The sequence below is a fragment of the Paroedura picta genome, chromosome 3 (assembly GCF_049243985.1).
Source record: "Paroedura picta isolate Pp20150507F chromosome 3, Ppicta_v3.0, whole genome shotgun sequence".
Taxonomy (NCBI): Eukaryota; Metazoa; Chordata; class Lepidosauria; order Squamata; family Gekkonidae; genus Paroedura; species Paroedura picta.
Window position 1 is genome coordinate 75,351,410 of NC_135371.1, and position 16,342 is coordinate 75,367,751.

General features: G+C 42.8%; 1 protein-coding gene across 8 annotated transcripts in view; it reads left to right on the top strand.

The window, feature by feature from the left end:
• The window catches only part of GEMIN5 (gem nuclear organelle associated protein 5), a 76,797-nt gene that overhangs the window by 8,044 nt on the left and 52,411 nt on the right, over positions 1 to 16,342 (top strand). For 4 of the 8 annotated variants that reach the window (XM_077326443.1, XM_077326437.1, XM_077326438.1 and 1 more), the window contains exons 4-9: positions 1,525 to 1,676; positions 1,911 to 2,063; positions 4,548 to 4,680; positions 4,976 to 5,138; positions 6,149 to 6,361; positions 7,602 to 7,687. In XM_077326443.1, coding sequence (XP_077182558.1) covers positions 1,525 to 1,676; positions 1,911 to 2,063; positions 4,548 to 4,680; positions 4,976 to 5,138; positions 6,149 to 6,361; positions 7,602 to 7,687 — 900 coding nt within the window. The remainder of the gene's footprint in view (positions 1 to 1,524; positions 1,677 to 1,910; positions 2,064 to 4,547; positions 4,681 to 4,975; positions 5,139 to 6,148; positions 6,362 to 7,601; positions 7,688 to 16,342) is intronic. The other 4 variants (XM_077326439.1, XM_077326441.1, XM_077326440.1 and 1 more) reach the window with 2 other exon arrangements.

Consider the following 16,342-nt stretch of genomic DNA (forward strand, 5'->3'; position numbering starts at 1 on the left):
GTGGTTCCATGCCCGGTTCTCACTGTTGCTTCATGACCTGCATATAGTTTTCTCAAGAGACAGATAAGATGCTCTGGAATTCCCATCTCTTTAAGAACTTGCCACAATTTGTTGTGCTCCACACAATCAAAGGCTTTAGCATAGTCAATGAAGCAGAAGTAGATGTTCTTCTGAAACTCCCTAGCTTTCTCCATGATCCAGTGTATGTTGGCAATTTGGTCTCTAGTTCCTCTGCCTCTTCGAAATCCTGCCTGTACTTCTGGAAGTCCTCGATCCACATATTGCTGGAGGATTGTAGGATTTTGTAGGAGCTTGTAGGATTTTGAGCATAACTTTGCTAGCATGAGAAATGAGTGCAATGGTGCGGTAGTTTGAACATTCTTTGGCATTGCCCTTCTTTGGGATTGGAACGTAAACTGACCTTTTCCAATCCTGTGGCCATTGTTTAGTTTTTCAAATTTGCTGGCATATTGAGTATAGCACTTTTACTGCATCGTCTTTTAAGATTTTGAATAGTTCAACTGGAATGCTGTCACCACCACTAGCTTTATTGTTGCTCAGACTTCCTAAGGCCCATTTGACTTCACATTCAAGGATATCTGGCTCCAGGTCAGTAACTACCCCATTGTGGTTATCAGGGATGTTAAGTTCACTCTTGTATAGTTCTTCTGTATAATTTTGCCACCTTTTTAAAATCTGTTCTGCTTCTTTGAGGTCCCTACCATTTTGGTCCCTTATCCTACCCATCTTTGCATGAAACGTTCTCTTCATATCTCCAATTTTCTTGAAAAGATCTCTGGTCCTCCCCATTCTATCGTTTTCTTCTATTTGTTTGCACTGTTCATTTAAGAAAGCATTCTTATCTCTTCTAACTTTTCTCTGTAATTCTGTATTCAATTGGGTGTATCTTTCTCTTTCTCCCTTGCCTTTCACTTCCCTTCTCTCCTTAGCTATTTGTAAAGCTTCCTCAGACAGCCATTTTGATTTCTTGTATTTCTTTTTCTTTGGGATGGTTTTAGTTGCTACCTCTTGTACAATGTTGTGAACCTCCATCCATAGTTCTTTAGGCACTCTATCAGATCTAATTCCTTAAATCTATTTGTCACCTCTACTGTATATTTGTCGGGGATATGATTTAGTTCATACCTGAGTGGCCTAGTGGTTTTCCCTACTTTCTTCAATTTAAGCCTAAATTTTGCAACAAGAAGCTGATGATCTGAATCACAATCAGCTCCTGGTCTTGTCTTAGGTAGCATTTATTTTTGAGACGATGGACCAGTTCTCCTAACATAAAATGCTGAAATCCTTAATTTCATGGAGCAATCATTAACATTTAAAACACTAAGGTTATTCTTAATTGCTTTCTGACTGATACAGAACCTCTATGCAAAACATAGTTCAGTTTTTAGAGGTGATAATTGCTGGAATCTAGTCTCTCAGCTGGTAGCCCGCTCTTGTGATCTGTACCTTCTTCTGACAACTCGGTAGATCTTTATTAACCAAGATTGCTCCTTTTGCTTCAAGGTATAAGGATGGGATTGTGGTTATTATCGACATCAGCAGGAAGGGAGAAGTTGTCCATCGCCTGAGAGGCCATGATGATGAAATACACTCTCTGGCCTGGTGCCCTGTGCTTGGTGAGGAAGGTCTGAGCAGCTGGCAAGAAGAGGGCCAAGGTATGTGCAAGTGCTTGTGTGTACTTCTCCAAGCTTTATTAAGCAGTGTGTAATTTTGTAACAGGACTTTTCCATATATTAGCTGATTTAAATAAGCCCAAAGAAATGCAAATGGTTTTATTCATTTTACCCCTGTTTTTTCTGACTGTCAGGGTGGCTTACAACATACAGTAATGGTCACAAAAATACTAAATAGGATGAATGAAAATAACAGCTGTTAAAAATAAAATATAGTCCTATTGTATCTTAATGTTATGGTTCTTTTGGAAGAAGATGCTATTAATGGATGCTCACTGGAAGAAGTTGCAACAGTAACAAAAAGCTGTTACTTGGCTTCAGGAAGCAAAGATCAGACCATCCGTGTGTGGAGCTATACTCGAAACAGAGGTAAGTTTAGAGAGCAGTCCCTTGAAGACACACATAGAATATTTATCCCCCATTTGGTTTTCTTTATACCTCACTGTAGTACCCTTTTAGAAAAAAAATGAAATTGTAATTATAGTCAGCATTTTTCAGCATGCAAAAAGCCTGAAGTGTGAAAAAGACTTCAAAGGCACTCTTACTTTTGAGTAGACCTGCTTAGTATTTGTTTCAAAGCCTTGCTTATGTGAAGCCATTTTGTTGCACATTTTTATTTTATATCACTGTTCAGGATGTTTAGATAGTGGACCTGAGAGTTTGCTTCTAGGTTCTTGTGTAAATATGCAAACCTAATTTTTCAACCCCTCCAAGATGAAGGTCTTGTGGTTCAGTAAGATGGGGATGGATTTGGAAGTGTGCTTAACCATCCTAGATTGAAGATATTGCACCCCACTAGGAATTTGGGGGTGATTCAGGAGACCTTGTAAGTTTTTAATGGTTGTATTGGTGTGGTATTCATGCTGTACCTGCTACGAGCCAGCATGCCGAGAGTGGTGAGTAAGTAAGTAAGTAAAATCTCTCTCAGGAACACCTTGCCATGGTGATCTACATCGCAGTCTTCTTCAGAATAGATTTCTGTAAGTTGCTGTATATGGGCCTTCTCTTGTGCTTGACCCAGAAACTTCAGTTGGTGCAAAATGCAGCTGCTAGGGTTCTCATTGGAACACCATGGAGACCCCTCATCCAGCTGGTGCTGAGGAAGCTGCATTGGCTGCCAGTTAACTACCAGATCGAGTTCAAGGTTTTGTCCTTAGAAAGTGAGATGGTGACCAAATTTACATTATGAAAAACAGTTGTGCTTGAGGCTAGTCTCTGTATCCCCTCCCCTCCCCTGGTCTAGTATTAGTAGAGTCTGCTAGATCAGCTCTTTTTAACCTTTTGACTGTAAAAAAGCCCCTGAAATAATTTTTCAGTCTTGGAGGAGCTCCAGAAATGATCATAGAATCATAGAGTTGGAAGGGACCATACAGGCCATCTAGACCAACCCCCTGCTCAATGCAGGATCAGCACAAAGCATCCTAAAGCATCCAAGAAAAGTGTGTATCCAACCTTTGCTTGAAGACTGCCAGTGAGGGGGAGCTCACCACCTCCTTAGGCAGCCTATTCCACTGCTGAACTACTCTAACCATTTTTTCCTGATATCTAGCCTATATCGTTGTAGTTTAAACCCATTACTGCACGTCCTTTCCTCTGCAGCTAACGGGAACAGCATCCTGCCCTCCTCCAAGTGACAACCTTTCAAATACTTAAAGAGGGCTATCATGTCCCCTCTCAACCTCCTTTTCTCCAGGCTGAACATTCCCAAGTCCCTTAACCTATCTTCATAGGGCTTGGTCCCTTGGCCCCAGATCATCTTCGTTGCTCTCCTCTGTACCCTTTCAATTTTATCTACGTCCTTCTTGAAGTGAGGCCTTCAGAACTGCACACAGTACTCCAGGTGTGGTCTGACCAGTGCCGTATACAATGGGACTATGACATCTTGTGATTTTGATGTGATGCCCCCGTTGATACAGCCCAAAATGGCATTCGCCTTTTTTACCGCTGCATCACACTGCCTGCTCATGTTTAGCTTACAATCCACAAGTACCCCAAGATCTCGTTCACACACAGTGTTACCTAGAAGCGTATCCCCCATCCAGTAGGCATGCTTTTCATTTTTCTGACCAAGATGCAGAACTTTACACTTATCTTTATTAAATTGCATCTTTGTTCTCATTTGCCCATTTGTCCATTGTGTTCAGATCTCGTTGAACTCTGTCTCTATCTTCCGGAGTATTTGCCAGTCCTCCCAATTTGGTGTCATCTGCAAACTTGATGAGTAGTCCCTCCACCCCCTCATCTAGATCATTAATAAATATGTTAAAAAGTACCGGGCCGAGCACCGAGCACTGAGGTACCCCGCCACTTACCTCTCTCCAGTCTGATGAAACACCATTTACAACAACTCTTTGAGTGCGGTTCTCTAACCAGTTCCCTATCCACCTATCTATCTGAAAATCCAGATTGCAGTCCTTCAACATATCCATCAGAACATCATGGGGAAACTTATCAAAAGCTTTACTAAAATCCAAGTCCAGCTGATGTCAGCTGGCCATGCCTCCCTGCAGTGTGCCCCCCCTTCACCCGCAAGTATCATGTCACCGGAACTGACATTGCCAACCATGTTAGCAGGCACACTGGAGGAGGACTGATTGGGGGGCGGGGGAGACAGGAGGCAGTTTAAGGCAGGAGTAGACATGTAGGCTCCACTCTCTCCCAGGTGCAGAAACCACAAGAGAACTCATGCTTGCAGGGCGGAAGGGAGCAGTGGAAGTGGCCAGTTCCCTGGCTTGTGGCTGAGTCCATTAAGGCAGGAGGGGAAAAGTCCCAGACTCCCTCCAGAGCCGCCTCGGTTGGAAATCCCTGTGCTAGATGCTAATTTGGTACTCTGAAATGCTTTTGTTTTTGTAGCGGTGATGACTCTAAAGCTGCCCTTTTTGAAAAGGAGGGGTGGAAGTTTTGAGTCCGCTGTCAAGGAGCGCCTTTGGTTGACTGTCCACTGGCCCCGATCCCAGCCCACACAGATCTTCTCCAGCTGCTTTGGGTAAGTAGCCTGCTGGACTCACTTGATGGAATGTGAGGTAACGGTACTAAAAATGTGGGCATGGGAACTTCATGTAGAAAATCAGTCTGGACCATGCTGTAATTTTTGTGTTTCTGGAGGCTTACACGTGAGTTAATGTTCTCTCACCAGCCTGTCCCACTTATAAAATGTGATAAAAACATTTGTTGTGGCACATTCTTTTAAAAAAAGAATTCTGTGTAAATTCCGTTCCTTGCTTTTTGATTTGGGTATGTTTGTGTCTGGTTCTCTTATATTTCCCTGTCCATCCTTTCAGAGGCGAACTTCTACAATCAGATCTAGTTCAAACTGGAAAACGGAAGTGGGTGCTTCTAGGATCTTCCACTGAAGGACAAAACCACTCTAGAATAGTGTTCAACTTATGTTCTCTGCGTTCAGAAGGCAGAGAGCTACTTCTTTCCATTTCAATGGATAGAGATGTAAGAACGCTTATCTTTTAATTTACTCTAGAAGTGCATTGTTGCGTTATTTGTGAATGAGTGGGCCTGTTTGATCCTGATGTTGGCCTCTACTCCTGATTGCCTCTACTTCTTAATCTTAGGATGACCTGAGAGATCCCTGACTTTTTCTGAGTTTTGGAAAGAACTGCCTTTTGGCAGGAGGTATTCTGTCCAGGGAAGAAAAGAGAAATCCTGTTTCTTTCTCTGTTTCATACAGAAGGGTGGTAGGGTGGGGGGCTATTTCTGTTTCTTTTTCCACCTCTTAATGTAATAAAAGAACGCAGAGCAAGCTCTTTCATGTAAAATATTTGTTTTTGGTCAATAGGGAAAATCTGTATTGGATGCATTTTGTAGCTTTAGCAATGTTTGTTCTAACAAGCCATGTTTGGAAAGTTAGGTGATAATGTTATCCTATTCTGCAAATGGGTAAACTAAGCCTGCAGTTTTGGGTCTCCAGCATAATCTTAACTTCATGCATTCTTCACATGGTTGAGTCACAGGCATGTTCCCCTTTCACAACATGCAACTGGCATCACATGTGATTCAGGTATTCCATGGAGATGTCCAGTGTATGCCCCCACCATCTTTTTGAGGGGTGATGCACATTTCAGTATCTGTATGAGCACCACACAGCATGGTAACTATGTGACACTTATTATTTATTAATTGTATTTGCTGTACTTATTAACAGCTGTTGCCCATAGCGCTATTGAGTGTACCTTTGAACTGATATGCCAATAAAGGTGTGTTTGATTGATTGAACAACTGTGTGATGAAAGACTTCTGCTCTCTGGTCACACACAAACTGTTGCCATCCCTCTGATTGTTGTAGTTCTTGGTTCTCTGAATTTTAGGCTGCTACTAACCCTTAGAATAAATGGCTTCTCTGCCGTGCTCTCACATAAATAGTATCCTTCTGGAGAAATGCTTTAATAACACTTACCCCTCAATTTTTCAATATTTTTATGCTTCTATTTGTGACACTCCAGGTGAAGTGTTGGGACCTAGCAACTTTAGACTGCCGTTGGACGATGCCATCTCTTGGGGGCTTTGTGTACAGCCTTGCATTCTCCCCTGTGGATACAGGCTGCCTGGCTATAGGAGTTGGGGACAACATGATACGAGTGTGGAACACCTTGTCAATCAACAATCACTATGATGTGAAAACCTTCTGGCAGGGCATTAAATCTAAGGTCACCGCTGTAAGTCTATTTCTTTTAAACTAATACACAATATGTTGCCTCATTGGCCATGTTCTCGTCATGCTTTCTAGAAGTGTGAACTTTGTGATTATAGGTTAAAGTATCCCCTGTGCAAGCACCGAGTCATGTCTGACCCTTGGGGTGACGCCCTCCAGCGTTTTCATGGCAGACTCAGTACGGGGTGGTTTGCCAGTGCCTTCCCAAGCCATTACCGTTTACTCCCCAGCAAGCTGGGTACTCATTTTACCGACCTCGGAAGGATGGAAGGCTGAGTCAACCTTGAGCCGGCTGCTGGGATTGAACTCCCAACCTCATGGACAGATGGCTTCAGACAGCATTTCTGCTGCCTTACCACTCTGCGCCACAAGAGGCTCTTTTATTTTTTTTTGGAGGCCATGTTGTTCCTCTAATAGATTGCAGATTTCAGCTGATTCCCACATCCCCAGCAGTCTCCCACTTTGTTCATGTTCTATTCCTGTAAGTCTGCTGATTCCTGCCCCCCCCCCCAAAAAAAAAGAGCAGTACTTTGGAAATTCAGTGGGGATGCAGGAGGGAGAAGCAGAAAATACCACTCTGAAGTCTGTGGATGGTTGGCTTTACACAATTGTTAGGAGTAGGGTGATTTTATCAAGCTCAAAGCAAGTCTAAAATTATAAAGCAGATCTAAAATTGAGATACATGGTAATTTTCTGTTATTTGATATTCACAGCTTGTTTTATATATCCCTTTGAGACCAGAATGTGAAATACTTGATATAATCTCTTAGAGTTACAAATGCCAATTAATATAAGCTGTGATTTCGTAAAAGGCATAATTTTCCATTTACAGAATTTACTAATAAATACAAATTAAATAATGCAGACTTTTGTCACACAGTTTTGTTGGTACCTTATTTGATTTTTAGTGTATCTTCATTGTTGATTTTCTATATGATTAGGAATCTTGACGTAACCTGGATCTCCCTGGACCTCTGAGAAGGCATGGTTGGGAGTCTTCCTTACCTGTCCAGTTCTTTAAAAATTGCTCAACCACAGAAAACATATAACAGCTTAGCTCACAGTTGGAGAGTCCAGTGCTTGGGGTATTTGTAGTAGTGCCCCTAAGTGCCAAAATTATGACAAATTGATTGCAAAGGACTGCTTTGCCGGACTTGACCCCTCATTAATAGAAAGGCACACAATTTTGTAAATGAATCCTGGGTATCAGAGTTGAAACTGTTTTTCTCTTGTTTTGCTTGCAGTTGTCCTGGCATCCAACAAAGGAAGGCTGTTTAGCTTTTGGTACAGATGATGGAAAAGTTGGCATATATGACACTTATTCTAACAAGTAAGAAATTACTACTTTGACAGCTGTGTGGTGATGAGGGGCTGTTCCTAAACCAATGTAAACATTTAAGATTATGCAAAGGGATTGTAGAATGTGAAGATGGATCCCTGTCATAAGTGTCCCAGTCAGCATGTGATGGATATCATGGGAGGGGGAAAATAAGGTTGGGTCAAAGATGAAAAGGCATGAACCAAATCTTTGTCAGCATTGCAGTTACTATGCAGAGGGAGCTAGAAACAACCTCCATGTTGTTCCTACTGCATTCTGATTTTCATCTTGGTGCCATGTATTTCTGGTGGTTGCTAGTACTTAAGATAGGAATTTCCTATAGCATTGGGACAAACTTCATAACCAGCAGTTTTTTAACTAGACAATCTGGTCCTGAAGAAGCTTTTATAGAAAGGTTACTGCCAGCTGTTTCTGCATGCTAACGCTAGACAGAAATTTAACTCAAAAGTTATTTTGTTATGACCTCAGTTCCGGTTTCTTTAGCTGTGGCCAACAAGAGTCTCATTTTGCATTGTAACCCAACATCCTTTTCTCCATGGTGGTGTTTAAAAACTAATATGTAACTGGAAGGGGCCCCAACAATTAACCTTTTGCAAAACAGGCCAAAGTATACCACAAAGTATACCAAATATACCAAGCCAAACTACTAGTGCCCTACCTGGAGCCAGAGCACCTAGCCACAGTGATTCACGCTACGGCCACCTCTAGACTGGACTTAGAATAATAGAGTTGGAAGTCTATGGAAGTTATGGGTCATCTAGTCCAACCCCCTGCACTATGCAGGACACTCACATCCCAGTCGCTCATCTACTGAACCTGCCACCCCTTTGCCTTCACAGAATCAGCCTCTCCATCAGATGGCTATCTAGCCTCTGTTTAAAAATTTTCAAAGATGGAGAACCCAACACCTCCCGAGGAAGCCTGTTCCACTGAGGAACTGCTCTAATTGTCAGGAACTTCTTCCGGATGTTTAGATGGAATTTCTTTTGAATTAATTTCATCCCATTTGTTCTGGTCTGTCCCTCTGGGGCAAGAGAGAACAATTCTGCTCCATCCTCCATATGGCACCCTTTTAAATACTTGAAGATGGTTATCAGATCCCCTCTCAGTCGTCTCCTCTCTAGGCTAAACGGACCAAGTTCCCCAGCCTTTCTTCATACGAGTTGGTCTCCAAGCCCCTCACCATCTTTGTTGCCCTCCTCTGGACACGTTCTAGTTTGTCAACATCCCTCTTCAATTGTGGTGCCCAAAACTGAACACAGTACTCCAAGTGAGGCCGAACCAGAGCAGAGTAAAGCGATACCATCACCTCCCGTGATCTGGACACGATACTCCGTTTGATACAGCCCAAAATCCCATTTGCCTTTTTAGCCACTGTGTCACACTGCTGACTCATGTTCAATGTACAGTCTACTAAGACTCCTAGATCCTTTTCGCACATGCTACTGCCAAGACAAGTCTCCCCCATCTTATATTGGTGTATTTGGGTTTTCCTTCCTAAATGCAGAACTTTACATTTGTCCCTATTGAACTTCATTTTTATTATTTTATTCTCGAGCCTATCAAGATCATCCTGTATTCTGTTGCTGTCTTCAGTTGTGCTTGCTACCCCTCCCAGTTTAGTATCATCTGCAAATTTAATAAGTATACCCTCTGATCTCTCATCCAATTTATTTATAAATATATGTAGAACAACACAGGCCCCAGGACAGATCCTTGGGGTACTCCACTTGTCACTCTTTTCCAAGAAGATGCTAAACCATTAACAAGTACCCTCTGGGTACGATTTGTCAACCAGTTATTGATCCACCTGACAGAATTCGGATCCATACCGCATTTTACCAACTTGTGAACAAGAATATCATGTGGAACCTTATCAAAAGCTTTTTTGAAATCCAGATAAACTGTGTCCACGGCATTCCCCTGTGTCTTAGAAATCACAGCTCTTAGTTCCAGCTGCTAAAGGACCGAGTGTAGTTATACAGAAGAAAAATATATAGGTTGTTATATGAGTATAAGTTATATAAGTGTAAGTTGTTAATACAAAAAATAGTAAAATAGAGTCTTTGTTAGTTACACCTCGATTAGATGTCTCCTTTTAGTTATGCTTTAAGTTTAGACTTGGAGTCACTACGGAGATTCCTGTAGACTTGTGTTCTGTCCAGATGGCCTTTGGCGTAGAAAGTGCAGTTGTACTCTTTCCCTCAGAATATGCATCGGTGAATCTTGAGGCAGTTGTACCTCCTAGGCTCATATTTTTTAACAGTTTTAACGGTCATTTTTGGTGTCCCATAGCACCTATAAAACAATTTGTACTTAACACAATCTTAGAGCCATCCACATTTCCACCACATTTAAGAAAAGAGGCCTACTTAGTTGTACAGAAGAAAAATATATAAGTTGTTATATGAGTATAAGTTATATAAGTATAAGTTGTTAATACAAAAAATAGTAAAAGTCTTCGTTGGTTACATTTACACCTCCTCAATTAGGTGCCTCCTTTTAGTTATGCTTTAAGTTTAGACTGAGAGTCACTGCGGAGATATGTTTTATAATACAAATTCAGCTAACATAGGAAATCTAAGACCCCACACTTACATGATAGTATAGACATACAATGAGCAGTAAAATATAGTCTTCATCTGTTATTCTTAAACCCATTCCATTAGGTGTCTCCTTTTAGTTAAGCTTTAATTTTGGGCTGGGAAGCACTGCGAAGATAGATTTAATAATACAGATTCAGCTTACTTAAAAGATCTTAAACCCCACATTAACTTCTTAACTGATTATATTGCCTGTGTGGCTACAGAAGAAAAGAAAAAGGAGAGAAAGAATTTCAGCCACTGCTTCTCCTTTCCGTTCCCCAGTCTTCTTAAGGGGGTCTCATATCGAGGCTTGCTGCATCTTGTTGTTCCCGTTGACTTGTGTTCTGTCCAGTTGGCCTTTGGCTTAGAAAGTGCAGTTGTAGTCTTTCCCTCGGAGTATACATTGGTGAATCTTGAGGCAGTTGTACCTCCTGGTCTCCAATATCAGTACAGTTTTTTTTCCGAGAAGCTCCTTTAAATCGATTACTTTCACAGCAGATCCATATATCCTTTGATTGGTTCTTGTGTACTGTTGCTTTGGAGTGGCTGTATGTCTTTTTAGGAAGGGTGTCCTTATCTAGGCTGCAAGGCTCCGACATCCCCTTTTCCATCTCCACAGTTTCAAATTTCTCTTCTGCTGGTAGTTTTCCACCTTGTTTAGAGCTATCATCAGCCACTGTTATTGATCCATCATTCCTGTTAGAGACTTCTTCCTTGCCGTCTTGGATCTCCTTGAAAATATTTTTAAGCAAGCCTTCTGTAAATGCTTTCAGATCTTGGGTTTGTTTCTCTATTAGATGAGCCATTCTTTTTAGCATAGACATGTTTTAGGCATGCAAGTCAGCTAATCTCAGGCAATTTTGCAAATAGCCAGTAGAGGTCCTACACAGTCCTAAGCGAAAGCAACAGTCTGTTTTGATCTCCGATGTTCCTGGCACTGGCACTGGCATGTGACGTATTGAAGTCACTAAAGCAGTGTCTCGTACTGGAACAGAATTCTCGCGAGATCCTCCCACCCACGGCTCTTATCTCTTATCTCCGAAAACCAAAACAAATGCAGTAAAAGCTATTACTAATTAGTTTGAGTTGATTTAAGTCCTTCTTCTGCTTAGGGAAGAGAATTAGCCTGCCTCATATCGAGGTGGCTTCAGGCAGAGCAAAAAGGGGAAAAAAAAGAGAAACAGAGAAACGGAGAAATACTTGCGTCTCTGTGCGTTAATTGATGTCTTGATATCTTGGAATTTGGCAGATGTCCTCCCCTCAGTTCACAGCATTCATTTGCAGTAAATCGTAGTAGAGGGTCAAAGTAAATTCTTGAAGGAAGAAAGAAAGAAAAGAAAGAAAACTCCAGAATATGGCAGATGTCCTCTTGACCCGAAACGCTGACAGCCTGTAATTCAGGGAGATATACTCCCTTAAGGATTGGAGACGGCCCCAAGAATTCCCTAGAACTTCCTGGGTAGAAAGGTGAGGTGGGGTTTGCATACCCCTCCTCTTTTCTGTCAATTGCTTCCACAATTAACCCCTGTCAGGCTTCAGAGATTCCACTGCAATCCTTTCAGGACGCCATCTTAAGCCACACCCCCTAAAGAAGCCTTTTTTGTTATGTTTAGCATTACTTGCTAGCCTAAGCTCATATTGAGATTTACTTTTGCTAACACCCCCCCTACAATTATTGGTTGTTTATACTCATCCTTCGTAATAAGGACTTCCTTCCATTTCCTAAATGACTCTTTTTTATTCCTGAAATCTTTTGACAACTGCTTATGGAGCCAACTTGACTTCCTTAGGCTCCTTCCATCTTTTCTTCTCCAGGGAATGGTTTGTGATTGAGCCTTCAGTATTTCACTTTTAAGAAACTCCCAGCCCGCTTGGACTCCCATCTCTTTAAGTCTTTCGGACCACGGTACTCTACGCTAGCGGTCCCCAACCACCGGGCCCTGGCACTGGGCCGCGGCTCCCTCTCCTCGCCCCCCCCCCGCAGTAAAAAAACTTCCCAGGCCGCAAACTTGTGGCCCGGCAAGCTTCTTACTGTGGGAGGGAGGAAGAGGGAAGCAGGGCCGCGCACACGCATTGCGCATGCGTGGCCGAACTCGCGCACGTGCGGCACTTTTGCGCATGCATGAAAGTGCCACGCATGCGCGATTTCGGCCGCGCATGCGCAGCCCGGGCAATCGCCCTCCCTGCTGCCGCCGGTCCCCAGCCTCAAAAATGTTGAGGACCACCGCTCGACGCAACATACCTTTAAATTGTGAAAATCAGCTTTCCTGAAGTCCTGTCTATATTACGTAAAGGTTTTCTCATGAAAATTCCAAAAGCACATGGTCACTGCTACCAAGTGTGGTCGCTACTTCCACCTCATCTACCAGTTCTTCCCTATTGATGAGAATCAAGTCTAACATAGCAGAGCCCTTGGTTTCCCTCTCTACTTTCTGGGATGTGAAGCTGTCAGCAAGACAAGTTAAGAATTTAACGGAGTTTGCATTTTTAGCAGAGTTGGTCTTCCAACTGATATCTGGGCAATTGAAGTCACCCATGACCACTGTTTCCCCCTTTTTTGAAAATTGTGTAATTTGGTCTAGCAGTATCTCATTCAAGTCCTCTGACTGGCTTGGTGGTCTGTAGCAGACACCCACAATAATACCACTCTCATTTCCTACTCCTTTTCTTGTTTGTCCCTTCTGAATAGATTGTACCCCTCAATTTTAGTATTCCAATTGTATTATCCCACTAAGTTTCTGTGATTCCTATTAGGTCTTAGCCCCCTTCCTCTATTACAACTACTAGCTCCTCCTGCTTGTTTCCCATACTCTGTGCATTGGTGTAGAGACATCGTAGTCCATCCTTTGTGTGTCTCATGGTTTTGGTTTTTGAACTTCCTTGTAAGCTAGTAGTTCCCTGCTTATGTAACTTTCCCTGTAGTTTTGAGATCTTCTCATGTTCAGATCTTGCCATCACACCAAGTTCTCAATTTACGTCTCGCTCCCCCTTTGTGTCTAGTTTAAAGCCCTCTTCACCAGGTGTGGAAGGGTTCTCCCAAAAATCCTTTTTCTGTCCCTTGTTGTTGTTGTTGTTGTTGTTGTTATTATTATTATTATTATTATTAGATTTATCCTGCCACTCCCTTGCGGCTCATGGCGGGTAACAATATCATAAATCCCCATTAAAACCCCTTAAAACAATAATAACATTGCCAATATTACCGACATGGCAAGAACGGCAGCTCAACTTCCCCCCCCCTTCCCTCCCTCTACTAGCGGGTGGAGAGGAGGTCCTGATGATGTTTTGCTTCGGGTCCAGGACCCGAGTCCCCGGGTCTATTATCTAGATCTATTATCAGCCCCGGCCTCAACCATAAACCTGGCGGAAGAGCTCCGTCTTGCAGGCTCTGCGGAATGATGGAAGATCCCGCAGGGCCCGCAGCTCTCCCGGGAGCTCATTCCTCCAGGTCAGGGCCAGGGCCGAAAAGGCCCTGGCCGAGGCCAGGCGTGCTTCCCTAGGGCTGGGAACGACCAACAGATTTTCACCCGCAGAGCGCAAGGCCCTGCGGGGGGCATAGGGCAATAGGCGGTCCCTCAGGTATGTGGGTCCCAACTCGCGTAAAGCCTTGAAGGTTAGAACCAGAACCTTGACCCGGATCCGGGCAGCAATTGGCAACCAGTGCAGCTGCCTCAGCACTGGCTGGATGTGGGCCCTCCAAGATGTGCCAGTGAGGACCCTAGCAGCTGCGTTTTGCACTAGCTGAAGTTTCCAGATCAAGGACAAGGGAAGGCCTGCGTAGAGCGAGTTACAGAAATCTATTCTGGAGGTGACCGTTGCATGGATCACTGTGGCTAAGTGTTCGGGGGACAGGTAGGGCGCTAGTAGTCAGGCCTGGCGAAGGTGGAAAAACACCTGGCCCGCTACTTTTTTGACCTGCGTCTCCAAAGTCAGGGAGGCGTCAATGGTCACACCCAAGTTCCTGGCCTGGGACGTGATGGTGAGTTGCGTCCCTGCCAGGGTGAGGTGCACACCATCTACTGATAATAGCCCCTGTTGAAATCCAGAAATCTGAATTGTTCCCATCGACACCATTGATATAGCCAGTCATTTACGTGTATAATTTTCTCTCTCTTCCTATGCCTCGGCCACTTACAGGAAGGACTGATGAAAACACAACCTGTGCTCCCAGGTCCTTTACCTTTTCCCCCAGATCCACAAAGTCTTTTTAAATATTTTCCATGTTCTGCTGGGCAGTATTATTTGTTCCTTTTAGCAACATTTAAATCCAATAACAGCAGCTCTTTTTGCAGAACGATTGCAAACCAGTTAGGCGAAACGGGTCATTTAAATCTTCTATTTCTCCCCAAACATGGTGCAATTATTTTTCTACACTCTCTGCTGCCTCTCCGATCCAAAATAATCACCCAGTCTCCCCTCTGCTGATTCTCTTCCTAGCTGGCTACTTGTTAGTCTGGATGAAATTGAAAACCTTATCCAACAACTAAAACCATGCTAATCTCCAGGCCCCGATGTGCTATTTAAACTAAACTCTAACTGGTGGAAACAACTGCTGGCTATCCTTTTTACAGCTATCGACCGATCGGGAATATTCCCTGAATCCTGGCTTAACTCAGTCATTGTGCCTATTTACAAAAAGGTGGTTCTAGCTCTCCAGTAAATTAGCATCCTATTAGTCTTCTATCTATTGCCAGTAAAATATGCGCCAAACATCTAGAACTTAAGCTACTAGATTGGGTGACTTCAAATGACCTAATAGGTCCCAAACAAATTGGCTTTGCTAAAAATTGTTCTACTCTAGACCACTGTTTAACCCTCTATTCTCTTGCAAATATCTTCATACAGGTAGGAGGAAACTCTATGCAGCTTTTGTTCACCTCAAGGGTGCATTTGATTCTATCTCCAGGTGTTTACTATGGAGAAAATTGCAAGATCTTAATATTGATTCGCGCCTATTACTACTCCTAATGAACCTCCATTCCAACAATACCTTTCAGGTCAAATTTACTGAAAAGGGTCATCTAACTACTCAAATCCCCATCCTGAGAGGAGTTAAACAAGGCTGCGTCCTTGCTCCTCATTTATTTAACCTTTTTTTACACGATCTTCCAAAAGCCCTAAGACTCATAAATGGTCATCCTCCCAAACTAGATAAACTGCCAATCCCACTTCTTCTGCATGCTGGTGATACAGTCTTGCTTTCCTATTCCAGAATTAGTCTGAAAAGATATTTGAATGTTTTTTATGAATATTGCCAACTTAATGAACTATCAATTAACTTTGAAAAAAACAAAGTGATGGTCTTTGCACAGAAGGGGTCCCCCTTAAACTGGCGTATTGGTGGTCATCAAATTGAGCAGGTCAAATGGTTCAAATACTTAGGAATCACCTTCCAACATGATTTGCACTGGACCAAACATAGAAATAGCATTATGTTGCCGGCTAAATGTTCTACTACCCATCTAAACCGTTTTTTCTTCCTCAAAGGTAATCAGTTTGTCCCAGCTGCCTGTCGTGTGTTTGACTCAAAAATTCTTCCCCAAATTTTATACGGCATCCCTCTGTGGATCTCAGCTTTTGACAAAAATTTGGAAAGGTTACAGTCTGCCTTTTTCTGGCAGATTTTGGGAACTCCAAATTGTGTCCCTTACTCCTCTCGAAATCAGCCATAATCTTCTCGAAACTAAGGCCTGGATTTCTACAAATATTGGCTAAAACTGCATTTTAGGATTCGATCAGATAGTCTATTGGCCTGTTTATTGAGAGACTCTTTTAAATTTAAATGGTTCTCTACCATCCTGACTACACTCCAACAAATTGGAGATTGACTACAATTACATCTTATCTCTGAATGAATCTTCCATTATGCGCCAAATTAAACAAAGGCTCCAAATTCCAAAAAGTCCATCCTACTGTTCCGGAAGGAGCCTCTTGTGGCGCAGAGTGGTAATGCAGCAGAAATGTTGTCTGAAAGTTCTCCCCATGAGGTTGGGAGTTCGATCCCAGCAGCCGGCTCAAGGTTGATTCAGCCTTCCATCCTTCTGAGGTTGGTAAAATGAGT